This window comes from Lepisosteus platostomus, chromosome 5, assembly GCF_059453375.1.
Source record: "Lepisosteus platostomus isolate fLepPlt1 chromosome 5, fLepPlt1.hap1, whole genome shotgun sequence".
NCBI lineage: Eukaryota > Metazoa > Chordata > Actinopteri > Semionotiformes > Lepisosteidae > Lepisosteus > Lepisosteus platostomus.
Window position 1 is genome coordinate 3,437,525 of NC_142615.1, and position 14,962 is coordinate 3,452,486.

At 58.1% G+C, this 14,962-nt stretch overlaps 2 protein-coding genes and 1 long non-coding RNA gene across 4 annotated transcripts in view; all 3 read left to right on the forward strand.

Moving 5' to 3' along the window:
* The window catches only part of LOC148662506 (uncharacterized), a 107,618-nt gene that overhangs the window by 69,536 nt on the left and 23,120 nt on the right, over window positions 1–14,962 (forward strand). The window lies entirely within an intron of this gene.
* LOC148662512 (uncharacterized) lies at window positions 61–4,459 on the forward strand. 2 transcript variants are annotated; one of them, XR_015936800.1, is made up of 6 exons: window positions 61–165; window positions 705–794; window positions 1,190–1,243; window positions 2,972–3,053; window positions 3,504–3,574; window positions 4,335–4,459. It is a non-coding gene; the product is annotated as an uncharacterized LOC148662512 (long non-coding RNA). The 2 variants fall into 2 exon arrangements; XR_015936801.1 differs by lacking the exon at window positions 61–165 and adding an exon at window positions 194–601.
* On the forward strand, window positions 7,944–14,958 carry c5h6orf47 (chromosome 5 C6orf47 homolog). The gene is made up of 2 exons (XM_088632118.1): window positions 7,944–12,129; window positions 14,144–14,958. Exons 1-2 carry the CDS (start codon window positions 11,324–11,326, stop codon window positions 14,175–14,177), a joined length of 840 nt encoding a protein of 279 aa, XP_088488244.1. The 5' UTR covers window positions 7,944–11,323; the 3' UTR covers window positions 14,178–14,958.

The following is a 14,962-nucleotide window of genomic DNA, read 5'->3' on the forward strand; positions in this document are numbered from 1 at the left end:
CCCACAGGGCGGCGCTTGTGGCCGGCTTTGTTTTTGAGTCAGGCAGCGCGTCGGCCGCCAAAGACGGCGCGGAGGACCCCGCCTCCCCCCCCGTGCGCGTGTATAAGACGGGCGGCACGTGAGTCTCGCTTCCTTCTCGTCGCTGGTCCTGCAGGCATGGCGGAGGTGAGGCGGCTGTCCTGGGGTCTTAACGTGATATTATTATTATTATTATTATTATTAGCATTAGCATTAGCATTAGCAGTCTGAGGGGTGTTAGGTGTTCAGAAATACCGCTTAGGCTGCAGTCCACGTCTCAACTTGAGGAATGTTTTACATGTGCGTTGGACCTTGCATCGGAACCGGGCAGGGTGACCGGACCGGCCTGTGTTCTTCTGAAATGACTTGTTGTCATTTGTAGCAGCTGGGCCTTGATAATGTGGTTTTTGGACAAAATAAGACGCCAGAAGTTGGATGTAATTCGGGAGCGCGCGGCCTCGTCCGCGGGGACGCGCCTGGCGGGGGGGGCGCGCGCGATGATGAGCCAGCAGACTAGAGTCTCTGATGACGTCATGAAGCTCTTTCACAGTGCACTGAGCGCGCTCCCCGCCACGGAGACCATGTGCGTCTGTGTGTGTGTGTGTGGGGGGGGGGAGAGTGGGGAATCTCGCTCGCTTTCACGCGTGTTGGGTGGGGCGTTTATTAATGCGTGCGCGCGTTCCCAGGGTTCGGGAGACGAGCCGTCCCGGCCGGCGTGGGGGGTGGCGGTGGAGATCCCGGTCCACACGCAGAGAGGCGGGAGGAGGAGACTTCAGGTACGTGACGCTGCGGGTTTCTCTTCCGGCTGCGTTGGTCTCTTCCGGGTCGTTGGAAGAGCTTCCTCGGTCCCGTTTTCCGGCCGGTTTGGAGTCGCGAAAGCGGAGCTGTGGGACCGCCGAGACTGTTGGGTTGGCGTCTTAAGGGGGGTGTTGCTGCACCCCCAAAATCGGTTTGCAGGGGGGGTGGGGCTACTGCTGTAGTGCTGTCTGTGTGGAGTCTGCATGTTCTCCCTGCGGTCGGGTGGGCTTCATCCCACAGACCAGCAAGTTAACGGGTTGGGGTCTGGGAGAACTGGCTCTGGAGTGTGTGCCTGTGGGGCAGGCGGGGTGGACGTGGGGGCACCGGTGTGGTGGTGTCCAGGCACTGACCCTTCTTCCTTCCTTCCTTCCAGGGGGTGATGTAGCGTTTGACCGGGTGCTGGGCGCCTGGCCGGTTGGACCTCAAGGTGAGCCTTTGAAGTGCATTTGAAATTGGGGTGGTGGGGGTAGGAGGTGCATCCTTACACCGACAGTGGTAGGGGTGGGGAACAAGCTGCCCAGTCCGTGTGGCTGAAGCCGATACCCCGGCTTCTCTCCAGACACAGCTGGGTGAGCTCCTCCAGTCAGGACAGGAGGCTCTGCTGTACACAGAGGGGGGTGGGGGTGGGGAACAAGCTGCCCAGCCCTGTGGTTGAAGCTGATACCCTGGCTTCTCTCCAGACACAGCTGGGTGAGCTCCTCCAGTCAGGACAGGAGGCTCTGCTGTACACAGAGGGGGGTGGGGGTGGGGAACAAGCTGCCCAGCCCTGTGGTTGAAGCCGATACCCTGGCTTCTCTCCAGACGCAGCTGGGTGAGCTCCTCCAGTCAGGACGGGGGGCTTTTCTGTACACAGAGGGGGGTGGGGGTGGGGAACAAGCTGCCCAGCCCTGTGGTTGAAGCTGATACCCTGGCTTCTCTCCAGACACAGCTGGGTGAGCTCCTCCAGTCAGGACAGGAGGCTCTGCTGTACACAGAGGGGGGTGGGGGTGGGGAACAAGCTGCCCAGCCCTGTGGTTGAAGCCGATACCCTGGCTTCTCTCCAGACGCAGCTGGGTGAGCTCCTCCAGTCAGGACGGGGGGCTTTTCTGTACACAGAGGGGGGTGGGGGTGGGGAACAAGCTGCCCAGCCCTGTGGTTGAAGCCGATACCCCGGCTTCTCTCCAGACACAGCTGGGTGAGCTCCTCCAGTCAGGACAGGAGGCTCTTCTGTACACAGAGGGGGGTGGGGGTGGGGAACAAGCTGCCCAGCCCTGTGGTTGAAGCTGATACCCTGGCTTCTCTCCAGACACAGCTGGGTGAGCTCCTCCAGTCAGGACAGGAGGCTCTGCTGTACACAGAGGGGGGTGGGGGTGGGGAACAAGCTGCCCAGCCCTGTGGTTGAAGCCGATACCCTGGCTTCTCTCCAGACGCAGCTGGGTGAGCTCCTCCAGTCAGGACGGGGGGCTTTTCTGTACACAGAGGGGGGTGGGGGTGGGGAACAAGCTGCCCAGCCCTGTGGTTGAAGCTGATACCCTGGCTTCTCTCCAGACACAGCTGGGTGAGCTCCTCCAGTCAGGACAGGAGGCTCTGCTGTACACAGAGGGGGGTGGGGGTGGGGAACAAGCTGCCCAGCCCTGTGGTTGAAGCCGATACCCTGGCTTCTCTCCAGACGCAGCTGGGTGAGCTCCTCCAGTCAGGACGGGGGGCTTTTCTGTACACAGAGGGGGGTGGGGGTGGGGAACAAGCTGCCCAGCCCTGTGGTTGAAGCCGATACCCCGGCTTCTCTCCAGACACAGCTGGGTGAGCTCCTCCAGTCAGGACAGGAGGCTCTTCTGTACACAGAGGGGGGTGGGGGTGGGGAACAAGCTGCCCAGCCCGGGAGCAGTTCACTTCCACCAGGAGGGCTGAGCGATCTCTGGTCTCCTGTTGTCCGTGACGGAATCGACCTTTCCCAGCCCCCCAGGCCGGGCGGGGGGGGGGGGCGTGCGCGATGATGAGCCAGCAGACTAGAGTCTCTGATGACCTCATGAAGCTCTTTCACAGTGCACTGAGCGCGCTCCCCGCTACGGAGACCTGTAGGCACGGGTTCGATTTGTCTTTTTTTTTTTTTTTTCCCCTTCGGTGTCTGAACTGGCTTTTCATGCACTCACTTACTCTCTCTGTCTCGGGTTCACAGGTGGGGCTCGAAGTCTGACCCCCCGAGGTGATGGGGGGGGAGCCCAGATCGCGGACGAGGAGGGGGACCGACCCGTTTGCAGGTGAGTCTGGGGTCCCCGGCCCTGGTGTGGGGCGCCCCCGAGCTTCTGTGGGGTGCGTAGCCAAGTAGACCCCCCCCCTGGTCTTGACCCATCATGGCCTCCTAATCACCCCCCCTCTCTGAACTGGCTCCATCCCTCTGCTCTCCTCCCCACTGAGAGCTGCTGTGTGCTGAGCGGACTGGAGCATCACCCAGATGGGGGCTGCACACTGGGGGGGCTGGAGGGGATCCCCCTGACCCGGGAAGAGCTCTGAGTGGAGCGTCTGTCAAGGCGCTATACAACTGAGAAATCACACTGAATACCCTGTGCGCTGACCCACTCATCACAGCTTTTACCTGTGAAGACCTCTTGAGTGGAGTGGTCTAGAAAGACGCTATACAAGTGTGGGGAATTATTATTCGTGTGTAGATCATCTCTCCATCTGATGTGTCCGCTTGTCTCGTCTCCTAGGTGTGGAGGAGCCCTGCTGAGGAAGACTAGGACTTTTGTGGGTGAACAAGACTGGGATGTTCCCTGTTGAGGTAATTCATTTTCCTCTCTTCTGCGTGGATAGAAACTCCAGTTTTAGGGAACTTGACCACCCCAGGCCTGTATCTTGACCTGGACAGCAGTGGTGCTCGGATGGTTCGTCCACACCTTAACTGGGGCGATGAATTACCCATCCTGCACTGCAGCTGTATCTGCAGCTTCCCGAGCTGCGCCTGGTGAGGCGAGCCAGGCGCCGGACTCCATCTTGGCTCCAGGGTGGGTGGGACGCGCATCTTTGGCCGGGAGTGCGGCGGTGGAGCCCTGAGCCAAAATGGCGGCCGCCGCGCGACAGTTTCTTGCCCCGGAGGCGTCGGTGATGAGTGCTTTAATTCGGTTCACTGACTTCTGTCGTGATGATAAACCCGCAGCGCACTGAGACCCTCTTCGCTGTGTGCGCCACAGCGCCCTCTGCTGGGTGGGAGGGGGGAGGGGACCCTTTTAATCTGGCAGGAAGTAGTTGCGTCCGTCTAGATTACTGGGTCTTGTGCGTACCCAGTGCTAGATTTTCGTGCCTCTTTTTCCACTATTGAGTGCCCAGACAAGCAGTTCAAGCTTCCGTTTGTCCAGACCTAGAACAGGAACTAGCTTATTTTGATGGCATGTTCAGGGTAACCTGTGCCCCCCCCCCCACAGTTTTTAAGCAGTGGTTCGGTCCAGGTGCCCCTTTCCTGGACCTCGGTGTTTTGCGGTGGACTCTACCATCTCCTGTTGGAGGAGGGGTGCCCTTCTAACTCTGTCCCCTTGTTTCTGCAGGGAGTGAAGACGTCGGGGGAGAAGCAGGAAGTCCAGGGACTGGACGAGCGCTTGAGCTTTGTGGATGCTGTCCATTCCGTCTGCTCCTTTTCTTTATTTTTGTAATTAAACGTTTGGAAACGGTCTCTTTTGAGTCCTGCTTGATTCCTGGGGTGGGATGGTGTGGGTAGTTTCGGTTCTGTCGGTAACCGAGTGGGTTCTCTTTCCTGGTCGGCTGTGCAGTGGGGCCACTGGTGCTGAACGCTTGCTGTGCGTCTCTCAGGTGGACCTTACTGGTGCAGAACGATTGCTGTGCGTCTCTCAGGTGGGCCTTACTGGTGCAGAACGATTGCTGTGCGTCTCTCAGGTGGGCCTTACTGGTGCAGAACGATTGCTGTGCGTCTCTCAGGTGGGCCTTACTGGTGCAGAACGATTGCTGTGTGTCTCCCAGGTGGGGTTACTGGTGCAGAATGATTGCTGTGCGTCTCTCAGGTGGGCCTTACTGGTGCAGAACGATTGCTGTGTGTCTCTCAGGTGGGCCTTACTGGTGCAGAATGATTGCTGTGGGCCTCTCAGGTGGGCCTTACTGGTGCAGAACGCTTGCTGTGGGCCTTACTGGTGCAGAACTCTTGCTGTGCGTCTCTCAGGTGGGCCTTACTGGTGCAGAATGATTGCTGTGTGTCTCTCAGGTGGGCCTTACTGGTGCAGAATGATTGCTGTGTGTCTCTCAGGTGGGCCTTACTGGTGCAGAACGCTTGCTGTGGGCCTTGCTGGTGCAGAACTCTTGCTGTGCGTCTCTCAGGTGGGCCTTGCTGGTGCAGAACGCTTGCTGTGCGTCTCTCAGGTGGGCCTTGCTGGTGCAGAACGCTTGCTGTGCGTCTCTCAGGTGGGCCTTGCTGGTGCAGAACGCTTGCTGTGCGTCTCTCAGGTGGGCCTTGCTGGTGCAGAACGCTTGCTGTGCGTCTCAGGTGGGCCTTACTGGTGCAGAATAATTGCTGTGCGTCTCTCAGGTGGGCCTTACTGGTGCAGAATGATTGCTGTGGGCCTTACTGGTGCAGGATGATTGCTGTGCGTCTCTCAGGTGGGGCCACTGGTGCAGAATGATTGCTGTGCGTCTCTCAGGTGGGCCTTACTGGTGCAGAATGATTGCTGTGCGTCTCTCAGGTGGGCCTTACTGGTGCAGAATGCTTGCTGTGCGTCTCTCAGGTGGGCCTTACTGGTGCAGAATGCTTGCTGTGCGTCTCTCAGGTGGGCCTTACTGGTGCAGAATGCTTGCTGTGCGTCTCTCAGGTGGGCCTTACTGGTGCAGAATGCTTGCTGTGGGCCTTACTGGTGCAGAATGATTGCTGTGCGTCTCCCAGCTGGGGGGGGGGTCACTGGCACAGAACGATCACTGCGCCTCTCCAAGGTGGGACTGCTCTTTAACAGAGGAGGGGGAGTGTCCCATTCTGTACATGTCCTGAAACTTGACAAACGCTTCCGTCCTGTTAAGACTGGACCCCCCTCCTGGTCTCGGGTGGGTTTCGTTCTCGGTTGCGGACCGATTTGTGAAGGGCGAGCGGACATTAAAAGGTCTGCTGGGAGCTGTGGGGATCGATCGTTACAGCGGTTCATCTGCAGGGCCCGAGCGCGGTTCTGCTCGATGATGAAGACGAATCTTCCGTTTCTGTTCGTGTTGAGCGCCTGTGCTTCGTCGGTTCCGCCACTAGGTGGCGGTGTTACCCTCCGCCCATACACACCCACACAGGGGGGAGAGGGCGGCGGTACCAGTCCGCCCAGCTGGGGCGGGAGGCTAAAGATAGATCCTGTGGGACAGCTGGAATGCGCTGCAGCCTGCTCCAAGGAGAGGGTGTGTTTCAGCTGGAGTCAGCAAAAAAAAAAAGGGCATTAACAGACCGAAACGCTTCTGCGTGCCAGAGAAACGCTGGAGCACGGCCCCTACGGAGCGTCTCGGCAGCGCCTTGCAACTCTTCACGAAGGTCGCTTATCCTGTTTCCCGGGGCCCTGCGCTGACGATTCCTCACGCTCTTGGTGAAGACGACAACCGTGGGCGGCTCTCGGCAGCGCACTTGTCCATCTTGTTGGTGCGCAAAGTGTTAAAATAATCATCCTTACACTTGTCCTAGCGCTTTTCTGGACAGAAAACTCAAAAGCTCTTCCCACCTGAAAGTAAGGCCCCGTCCCGCGTGACCCCCCCCAAAACCCCCCCCGGCACACACATCTCATCCCGCCCCCTCGGTCCCCGCCGACCAATCACAGCCCCAGCAGGCCATACCGGAAAGTCAACTCCCATAGGACGGCGGAGACGTCCATCGCAGCAAGAGAAACGCCTCTTGATGATGATAATAATAATTGCTGACACTTACATAGCGCTTTTCTGGACACTCCACTCAAAGCGCTTTACAGGTAATGGGGATCCCCTCCACCACCACCAGTGTGCAGCCCCCACCTGGGGCCATAGTGCGCCAGTCCTCTCCCCACACACCAGCTCTCAGTGGGGAGGAGAGCAGAGTGATGTTCAGAGAGGGGGGTTATTAGGAGGCCATGATAGGTTCAATGTGGACAACTTATGCACTGGGTTTTTTTCTTTTACAATATCGACAGTCAAACGTGTCCAGGATGGGCAACTACTTCAATGACCCAGCTTCTACAGACAATATGAATGCATCTTCATTTGACAAAACCTGGTCTTGCCAAAATATCAGACAGCTGTTTGGAGTATATCTGAACAAAAGTAGTACAAGTATTTTTGTACGTTTGTGTAATTAATAAATATTTATGCATTTTGTGCAATTAAGTAATCTGTATAAGTTAATGTTTAGACTTTTTTTGAAAAATGCTGATTCTATCTATATCCTGTTTGAAGTAGTTAAGTGCAATTGTATTTTTTTGGGGGCTTGGTGTTAAATAAGTATTGACAGTGGCTGAACTGTTGGATTTAAAAGGACTGCTGACATGAGATTGCTGTAAAATTGCTGATCAGAGAATGTGAAAGTGGATAATTAAAAAAAAATGATTGGTAAGGGACGATGGGAAATGTGGCCAGGACACTGGGGTTACACCCCTACTCTTTTCGAGAGACACCCTGGGATTGTTAATGAGGACAGAGAGTCAGGTTTTACGTCTCATCCAAAGGATGAGAGGGAAATTCGTGTAAGCGAAACTACAAATAAACCAGGCAGACTTTTTATTTGGCAAAGATACTGAATAGCGTCCGACCCCCCCCTGTAGTCTAGCGCTACAGGGTAAAACCTCAAACTGGGGGAGGCGAGTAGATTTTCCACTTCTGAAATATGAAGCGACACCTTTTCGCTCGTCAGAGGGCTACAAAAAAAGGCGATCGCTTTTTAAGCGATCTCCATCTTTCACCACCGCCAGGAAAACGCTCACATCCAAGCTCAGAAAGATGCAGGTCTCCATGCCAGAGGGCAGCACGGCTGTCCCTGTTGTGTGTACAAAGAAATAAACAAAGACATCTTCTAAGGCGCTATATAAGTGTAAGCAATTTTATTATTATTGTTGTTGTTGTTGTTGTTATTGTTATTGCTACGGGCTCAATCGCCAAGCCAGGCGCGCGTCCGGTGACGGGGCCCCTCCGAGCCGCCGTAGTTGTAGTCCGCTCGGCTGCTTCCGGCTTCCGTCCCGGCGCTGGCTGGCTGCTGCTGCAGTAGTCTCGCCTGCTGTGAGCGTGTGAGAGAGAGAGAGAGACGCACACAGAGAGAGCTGGACGACTTCCCAACAAGCAGCGACTGGGAACGGGGAGAAAACCGGGAGACGGGAGGCAGGTCGGGAGCAGACCCTCTCCCCCTCCAACATTACAGAGGCCCGTCGCCTGCCACCTCTGCAGAAAGGGACAATAACGAGCGACAGCTTTCTGCGGGACACTCCTCCTCCTCCTCCTCCCTGGATTTGAGACATGCCAGAGAACGAGGAACTTCCGACTAAAACTTTTAAGTTGTTTTTTTTTTCTGCGCTCTCTGGGTTAAACGGCGGTGTTTTTTTGGAGGGGAGGGTCGACTCGATCTAATTCCTTTTAAACGTTGTTGTTGTTGTTGGTGGTGGTGTTTTTTTTTTCTTGGTTTAAATAGAGGCGGTCAGGGGCGCAACGCGAGTGTATTGGTAGCGAAGAACCAGCCGGTGTTTCTCTCGGGTACGGCTCTGGAGGGGGAAGAGAAGGATTTATTTTTTTGGTTCTTTTCTTGCAGGAGTCTGCTTCGTCTCCCGTGTCGTGGAATTAACCCTTTAATTGTTTAAGGAAGGAGGGTCCAACTTCTCTGGGTTTTTGGGAATCGCGGTCGAACTTTGGCCGGACTTTGAGCGCTGTGGGGATCGGGAGAGTTTTGGACCCGGGACTGGTCCCCTGTCAAGTCGGATTAAGTCGTTTCTAAGGGGGTTTCTCGGCGCCCGACAGCCCAGTGTTGCCGGCTCGGTGGAAAGGAATTCGGGAGACGGCGAGGAAGTGTGTGTGGGTGTGGGACCGGGGGGGGAGAGTCACGGAGAAGGTCTTCCTGGGCCCCCCCACGCGTGAAGGGGAGGAGCGGGGAGCTGGTGGCTCCTGACCCGCAGCCCAGCAGCTCAGCCCGACTCGGAACCGAGCTGGACCGGACTTTTCGCAGGCAGAGAAGGAGAGAGAGAGAGAGAGAGAGAGAGAGAGAGGGCGGGCCCGCTTTGCGACGTTGAAATGGAGTTTTACACTATTGAACACAACGGAAATCGATAAAGGGCCGGCAGCTCGATCAGAGGACGTGGAGAAGGAAAACCAGACCTTGGACCTCCCCGAAAAGACAACACAGCACCCCCACCACCCACCCGGCCAGAACAGACCAAGCTGGGGTGGGGTGCAGACCCACGGCCGCACTCCCGGGAGTCGTGGCGAGTTTCTGGGTGTAAACGCGCTGTCGGGGGAATTTTCTCCTCTCTGTGCTCCGCGAGGTGACGCGCAGGCAGCTGTTTGTGTGTGTGTGTGGGGGAGAGAAGGAGGAGTCGGCGCTTTTATCCCATATTCCTTAATAAGGACAGGCACGGCGGAAACAACCCCCGCCCGCCCGCCCCGCTGGAGCCGGGAGATACTTCGCGTTAGCAGGACCCGAGCGGGTCGGGTTGTTACCCCACCAAAAAAATAAAATAAATAAAACCTCCCCCCGTTTGCGGTGAGGGCGGGCCGGAGTCGAACCGAGCCCAAGCCCAAGTGAGCAGGCGGTTCGGAAATACCCCCCGGGGGGGGGCGCACGTTTAGCGAGGAGGAAGTGGGGGGCCGATTGATCAATCGATTGGGCATTTCGGTTCCTTTGAAAGATCAAACTCCGTGGTCGCCGGCCCCTATTGTGTTAAACAGAACCAAGCTGTCGGGACGGCCGTGCTGTGCGATCCTAGGAGGGCCTGTGTCGTCTGAGAGGGCAGGGGGGAAGAGATTCAGTCCGGTCTGTGACACACACACACACCTGCCCGGCCGCGGGGTATCGCGTGGCTCCCCGGGACAGGACGGCCCACGGGGAGTCGTCCCGAACTCGGGCTCCTCTTGAAGCGAAACCTCGGGCCGAGGCTTCCCAGAGAGGGAGAAAGAAAGAAAAGCAGTTTTCGGACGAGGCGAAGCTTGAGCCGGTCAGGCGGGGGTGTCATCACGGTCCGGGCGGAGGGTCAGGGGTTCGGCGGCGGGGGGACACACACACACAACAGGAGTTATTGACCGGTTTTGGTGGGCGAAACGACTCCCCCTTCACAGTGCGGCCGCTTGGTCTCTCTCAAAGGAACTGGAGCCCAGCCCCGCCGTGTTCGAACACACCTCGTTCTCTGGGACAATATATTTAAAAAAAAATCAAAACAAAACCACGAATTTACATCAGTCGGACGCTTTTTAGTTGTTGTTGTTGGTTTTTTTTTTCCTGTGGGGCGAAATTTATTTTTGAGGGAACAACAACAACAAATATATATATATTTCCGGGGACTAAATAACACGACTCGAAAGATTTGAGAGCTGAAGGTTTGTGGCTTTTGTCGTTTTTTGTTTTGTTGTTTTTTGTTGTTGTCCAAAGCGAGTCTAACTCGGGTCCGTTCCGTGCCTCGGTAGTTTGTAGCGAGTTTATTCTCCAAAACGCACGGGTTTCTTTTTGTCGTTTGGGGGGTTTTGACATCACATTTTTTTAACCCCTGCGGAACTGCCGTGTTTCTGAGTTCTCTCTGTCGGGCTTTGCGTCCTCCGAAACGACACCCCCCGACAGACTTTTTTGGGGGTTTTTTTTTTTACGACAGAAAGTCCAGGGGGCGCAACTTTCTTGTCGCGTAAACCACCACGACGTCAACTTCTCCGCCACCTGGGCCAGCGGCCGGCCGTGCGCGCAGGTAACCGGGCGGGCCGCCATCTTTGTTCTCCTGCGCTCCCACCTCCTCTCCCTCTCCTCTTCTCCGTCGTTCACGAAACACAGGGTAGAGGCGGGGGGCTAGTCCGGATCAATACCGAGGTGTGTTTCGACCCAAGGCGGTGGAGAACCGAGTTCTTGTGCCCGAAAACGTCCGTCCGTCCCCCTCGCGGGTTAAGAGACCTGTAACCTGACGGGACGGGCCGGAGATGCGCCCGCGGGGCCGACGCCTGCAGACGGACTTTATTTTGACTTTATTCATTTTTCCCCCCTCGCGAACCATCTGTCATTTTCCCCTGCCGAGAGCCCCACTAGTGGAAGGGAAGGCTCCTTTTTGAGGGGAAAACCTGAACACACACACACACACACTTTGTGTGGCACTTTTTTTTTAGAGAGTTTTTCTTTCTTAGTACCTTTCGTTGTGGGGTTAAACCCCAAAACCGGGTGGGGCGCACTGTGCGAACAGACTGTTTCCCAGGCCTGGTAAATAGTTCACCCCCTGCTGACGGAGGGATTCTGTTCGAGCCCTTTATTGCTTAATTGGACTTGCTAATTGCTTAATTGGGCCAGGCCGAAGCCCCGGCTTGGGGGGTTTAAAGAGACAGCGCCCCCCGACCGAGGGGAGTTGGGGACCACTGTTGGGGGGGGGTAGAGATGGCGGTGTGGGGCCGAGGCTGGGGGTGGGTGAGTCCTGTGTTCTCCTACCGGCCCTGGGGGGCGAAGGAGGAAGAGGAGGAGGAGGAGGAGGGGATGAAGTGTGAGGCGCAGGTGAAGAGGGCGGGAGGGGGCTGGGGAGGATGGGGTTGGGGCTGGCGGAGGGTAAAGGTCGCGGGGGCGGAAGGGGGGGTCGACGAGCTGGGGGCGACCGGGGAAGAAGAGGAAGAGGAGGAGGAGGAGGAGGAGGAGGTGGAGTGTGAGGGCGCCCCCTGGTGGCGGAGGTGGAGAGCGGCGCTCTCTCCCGCCTCCTGGCTCCGGCCCCGGCAGGAGGCGGGGAACCCTGAGGAGGAGGAGGAGGTGGCGAGGGTGGGGGCGCCCGGGGCTCCCCAGCTCCGGGGCCTGTGGCGCTCCTGGCGGCGGGCTCTGCGGCCCGAGCACTACGAGATCTGCCCCAACCTCCTGCGCCACCTCTCCGACCTGGCCCTGGCGGCCCTGCTGCGGGCCGCGGGGCCCCCGGCGCGGGCGGCGCTGGACATGCTGGGCGTGCCCGCCGGCGCCCCGCGGCTCTGGGCCCACGGCATGGCGCTCTTCCTGGCCGCCGCCGCGGGCCTGACGCTGCTGCTGGGGCTGCTGCAGGCCTACCTGCCCCACTTCGCCCTGGCCTACGGCGCGCTGCAGGCGCTCGTCATCTCCGTCAGCCTGCGGCGGGAGAGGGGCGAGGAGGAGGAGGAGGAGGAGGAGGAGGAGGAGGTGTACCTGGACACGGAGGAGGGGCCCGGCGGAGATCTGGAGGGCAGGCCCGGGTGAGCGAGAGTTCGTCTTTGCTTTGGCAACGTACTTGCGTTGAAGCCGATATCCTGGCTTCATCTCTAGGCACAGCTTGTTCCCCACCCCCGCCCCCCTCTGTGTACAGAAGAGCCCCCCTGTCCTGACTGGAGGAGCTCACCCAGCTGTGTCTGGACAGAGGCCAGGGTATCAGCTTCAACCACAGGGCTGGGCAGCTTGTTCCCCACCCCCACCCCCCTCTGTGTACAGAAGAGCCTCCTGTCCTGACTGGAGGAGCTCACCCAGCTGTGTCTGGAGAGAAGCCGGGGTATCGGCTTCAACCACAGGGCTGGGCAGCCTGTTCCACACCCCCACCCCCCTCTGTGTACAGAAGAGCCTCCTGTCCTGACTGGAGGAGCTCACCCAGCTGTGTCTGGAGAGAAGCCAGGGTATCGGCTTCAACCACAGGGCTGGGCAAATTGTTCCCCACCCCCACCCCCCTCTGTGTACGGAAGAGCCCCCTGTCCTGGGTGTTAAACGCGCGCCCCTGTACTTTCTTCTTGTTGGCTTTTGAGGTTTGTGTTGGGTTGTAGGAAGTCCCTTCGTCGCCTTTCCGGTTACGAGTCTGTGTTCCTTTAAATGCAGAGTCTGGGTGGTAACTGGGTGGTTCTGGGTTCACGTCCGGGCTGTGCCACTGACTCATTGAAATAGAATGAAGAGGCGAGCAAGTGGTTCTTCTGGTGTCTTGAGCTTTAGGTGAAACTAGAAAACCGAGGTCCTGGCAAAAGCTGCTCCACAGCAATTAGAAATTGTTCATGAGCAATTTATAATTAGGAGTATAAATTAATTTCCTTTCAATTCAGTAGGCGTGTCTGTTCAAAGAAATTGACCTCCTGAATCTTTGTAGCTTACGAGTGGCGCAGAGCTAATTTAACGGGCTCTAAAACCCAGACCGATCCAGACGTGTGAAATCTCAATTTGACGGCGAAACCTTCCGGAACGAATTTGGTTTCTGGGTGCCTCTTCGCAGCAAAGACAGAGCAAAGCCGATCTCCGCTGTGCTGTCCCGATCGGCACGCCGTGTGACGCCAGACATCCGTGATGGAGCAGCTGGAAAGCAAATTGAATTTTCAGGGTTTGGGTGCAACGGGTGTGATTTCTAGGTACATACCTCCGTGTACAAGAGAGGTTCAATGCCGCCGGCAGAGGCCGGAAAAGATCATCGTCCCCGACGGCAATACTGATCCACTGCTTCGGGATTGACGGATACCGAGGAACAGCTCAGCTGGAGTCATCCAGCCCCAGATGTCACCTCACAGGGGACAGTGAAGCAAAACCACACCTTACATATACAGCAGGCAGAAGGCGTTATGGGGGTGATCGTGTCGGTCCAGTCCGTCACTGGGGTACAGCCCCCCTCTGTCACTGACATATTTACAGCTCGCGGTCTGACTGGAAGGCGTTATGGGGGTGATCGGGTCGGTCCAGTCTAACACTGGGGTACAGCCCCCCTCTGTCGCCGACATATTTACAGCGCGCTGTCTGACTGGAAGGCGTTATGGGGGTGATCGGGTCGGTCCGGTCCGTCACTGGGGTACAGCCCCCCTCTGTCGCTGACATATTTACAGCTCGCTGTCTCAGGAAGGTGTTATGGGGGTGATCGGGTCAGTCCAGTCCGTCACTGGGGTACAGCGCCCCCTCTGTCGCTGACATATTTACAGCTCGCTGTCTCAGGAAGGTGTTATGGGGGTGATCAGGTCGGTCCAGTCCGTCACTGGGGTACAGCCCCCCCTCTGTCGCCGACATACTTACAGCTCGCTGTCTGACTGGAAGGCCGGGACTATCGATGGGGATACCAGTCACCCTGGGGTCTCTCTCTTCTCCAGGGAGCGTCACAGGAGCAGACAGACATGAACCCCCAGATTCAGAGACGGGGTCTTCCCCCCAGGCTGTCACACGACTGACCTCCTGGCTCACACCGATGGGTCGTGTGAAGCCGCCGGTCCGGTCCGGTCCGGTCCGGTCCACTCATTCCTCTCCCTCTCCCTGCAGGACCAGCAGCGCCGGGGAGGACCGGCAGCCCTAGCGGAGGACCGGAGAGGGCGGTGGAGACGAGGGACCGGCGCCGACCCCGGTCCCGCTTTCCGGACGGATTCTCCCGGGTTTGGGACCGGCCCGACCGGTACCGCCCCTGGCGCGGGCCCGCCAGGCCGACCGGGACACGTGCCCGAGGAGAGCACGCGGAAGATGGGGCCGGCACCCCTCGGAGACGGGCCTGTCCAGCTGCTGACCGCTGGCCGGCCGGACACTGTCTCGTCTGGGGGGGGGGCTGTGATGAACACGCCGGAGTCGTCGGCGAAGAGCTGGCTGGGGGAGACTGCGAGGGACGCCGAGCGTGGGAGCGAGTTCGAGCCCGGGCGCTCTCTTCTGTACGCCGAGAGTGGTAGAGGCGGGCTTCGGGGGGCCAGGGACGAACACGCCAGAGTCGTCAGTGAAGAGCTGATTGGGGGGGGGGGCAGTCGGCAGGAGAGGGACGAAGACGGCGGCCTGCGCAGGAGCGGGTTCGAGCCCGGCGCTCTCTTCTGTACGCCGAGAGTGGTAGAGGCGGGCTTCGGGGGCCAGGGACGAACACGCCAGAGTCGTTGGCGAAGAGCTGATTGGGGAGGGCGGGGGGGGGACAGCCGGCAGGAGAGGGACGAAGACGGCGGCCTGCGCAGCCCGGCGCGCTCTTCTGTACGCCGAGAGTGGCAGAGGCGGGCTTCGGTGGTGGGGGGTGGTTCTTGGTTGTGGTGCTGGTTCAGCAGGAATACCCTGGTAATGACTTACCTTGTTCTGTTGTGGTTTAAATAAATGATTTCACCTCCTGCCTTC

Excerpts from the sequence above, each read along its gene's own strand:
- c5h6orf47 (XM_088632118.1), top strand. The coding sequence starts at position 11,324 with ATGGCGGTGTGGGGCCGAGGCTGGGGGTGGGTGAGTCCTGTGTTCTCC. Across the intron at positions 12,130-14,143 it reads GATCTGGAGGGCAGGCCCGG|GACCAGCAGCGCCGGGGAGG; the intron begins GTGAGCGAGAGT and ends CTCTCCCTGCAG.